General features: G+C 40.6%; 1 protein-coding gene across 1 annotated transcript; it reads left to right on the top strand.

Moving 5' to 3' along the window:
* The first annotated feature begins 376 nt into the window (after window positions 1–376).
* LOC107417242 (gallate 1-beta-glucosyltransferase 84A24) lies at window positions 377–1,790 on the top strand. Its single transcript, XM_016025846.3, is given in 2 exon segments — window positions 377–759; window positions 761–1,790. Coding segments are annotated over 2 exon segments (1,413 nt in total).
* The last annotated feature ends 390 nt before the right edge of the window (window positions 1,791–2,180 follow it).

The raw sequence follows: 2,180 nt of genomic DNA on the forward strand, positions 1-2,180 counted from the left end.
TAATTAAAAAGCGCACAAAATTAAATACATTTTTTTAAAGAGTATATTTGACATGGCGTTAAAGGATCTCTTTTTCCTACCTTCAAATTTTATTTCGTCTAAAAATCTTAGCAAAGCAATATTTAAAAAGAAAAAAAAGTGAAAAATAATGATTATTTTTTTAAATGGCATGAGATTCCAGTCCTAAAGAATAGAAAAAAGGACAAAAGATCTGCTCATTGCACACTTAATTTTTCCTTTATATATCTATCCTATATTCTCTCTCACACAGCAAACCCAACTCTCTTCCCTCTTCATAACTCCTCTCATTCTCTGTGTGATTTTTTTTTTTTTCCCCTTCATTTTTTTCTCATCTTCATAGCTATATATATACATAATGGAATCTGAATCTCTACTGCATGTCTTGCTGGTCTCTTTTCCAGCTCAAGGCCATGTGAATCCCTTATTGAGACTTGGCAAGTGCCTAGCTTCCAAAGGTTTACTCATCACCTTTTCCACAACCGAAACCATTGGAAAAAGCATGAGAAAAGCCAATAACATAGCCAACGGCGGCGAGCTTTCCCAAGTCGGCCATGGCTATCTCCGGTTCGAATTCTTCGAAGATGGTTGGGACGAAAACGATCCGCGAAGACGAGACTTAGACATGTACTTCAAACAGATAGAACTCGTCGGAAAACACTTTCTCCCTGGTATCATCAAAAGACATGCCGAGCAAGACCTCCCTGCGGTTTCTTGCATCATAAACAATCCTTTCATTCCTTGTCGCTGAAAGCCTTGGAATCCCTTCGGCGATGCTTTGGATCCAATCTTGCGCTTCTTTCTCTTCCTATTACCACTACTTCCATGGCTTAGTCCCTTTCCCATCGGAATCCGAACCTTCCATGGATGTTCAGCTTCCATGCATGCCGCTCTTGAAGAACGATGAAATCCCTAGCTTCTTGCACCCTTCATCTCTATTCCTTTCTTTGAAGAAAGCGATATTGGGACAGTTCAAGAACTTGGAGAAACCCTTCTTTATATTGATTGACACGTTCGAGCAACTTGAGAACGAGATCATCGACTCCATGTCCAAGCTCTGTCCGATCATGAGCGTTGGTCCTCTGTTCAAGAACCCTAGCTTCACAAAACTGCGCGGAGATTTCACAGAGTCGGACGACGAATGCCTCGATTGGCTAGACTCGAAGCCGCCTTCGTCGGTGGTTTACATCTCCTTCGGAAGTGTCGTTCACTTGAAGCAAAATCAGGTTGATGAAATTGCTCATGGGATCTTGAACTCCGGAGTTTCTTTCTTGTGGGTTATGAAGCCGCCGAGGATTATGTATCCCGGTTACGAAGTGGTTGTTTTACCTGATGGATTCTTGGAGAAAGTTGGTGATACAGGCAAGGTGGTGCAATGGAGTCCTCAAGAGGAAGTCTTGGCACATCCGTCGGTGGGTTGTTTTATGACTCACTGCGGTTGGAACTCCTCCATGGAAGCTCTGTCTTCCGGAGTTCCCATGGTGGCGTTCCCGCAGTGGGGTGATCAAGTGACTAATGCGAAATTTTTGGTGGAGGAGTTCAAAATAGGAGTGAGGATTTGCAGAGGAGAAGCTGAGAAGAGATTGATTAGCCGTGTAGAGGTTGAGAGGTGCTTGATGGAGGCTATGGTTGGCTGTAAGGCGGAGGAGATGAAGCGAAAGGCGTTGAAATGGAAGGTCGCGGCGGAGAAGGCTGTTGAGGAAGGCGGCTCCTCCTACCGGAATATCCAAGTCTTTGTGGATCATTTGAGGAAGATCAGAACGTCAATGTAATGGATTAAAATATATGAATAAGGAAATATTTGTTTCTTCCCAAATTTTTATTTTTTTTATTTTTTTTATCAACACATCGTAATCATGTAATCTTATATATATATATATATATATATATATATCATAGACAAACAAAAACATGAAGACATATATAGAGTATAAATTAATGACTAGTCGTTACAATCCTTGAAAAACTTCCATATTAAATTTATATTGCCACGTCCTTTTCAATAAATAAATAAAGAAACTTAAAAATGACCGTCCAATTTGCTTTTCTTCCGTTTTACTCATTGAGAAATTATGAATTCTCTTTGCAGTCGGCATTGTAGGAGGAGCAATGCTCGGTTTATTAATGAAGTGATTGAAATGTAATGCATGCGAGAGAATGAC

The sequence above is a fragment of the Ziziphus jujuba genome, chromosome 4 (genome assembly GCF_031755915.1).
Source record: "Ziziphus jujuba cultivar Dongzao chromosome 4, ASM3175591v1".
Classification (NCBI taxonomy): domain Eukaryota; kingdom Viridiplantae; phylum Streptophyta; class Magnoliopsida; order Rosales; family Rhamnaceae; genus Ziziphus; species Ziziphus jujuba.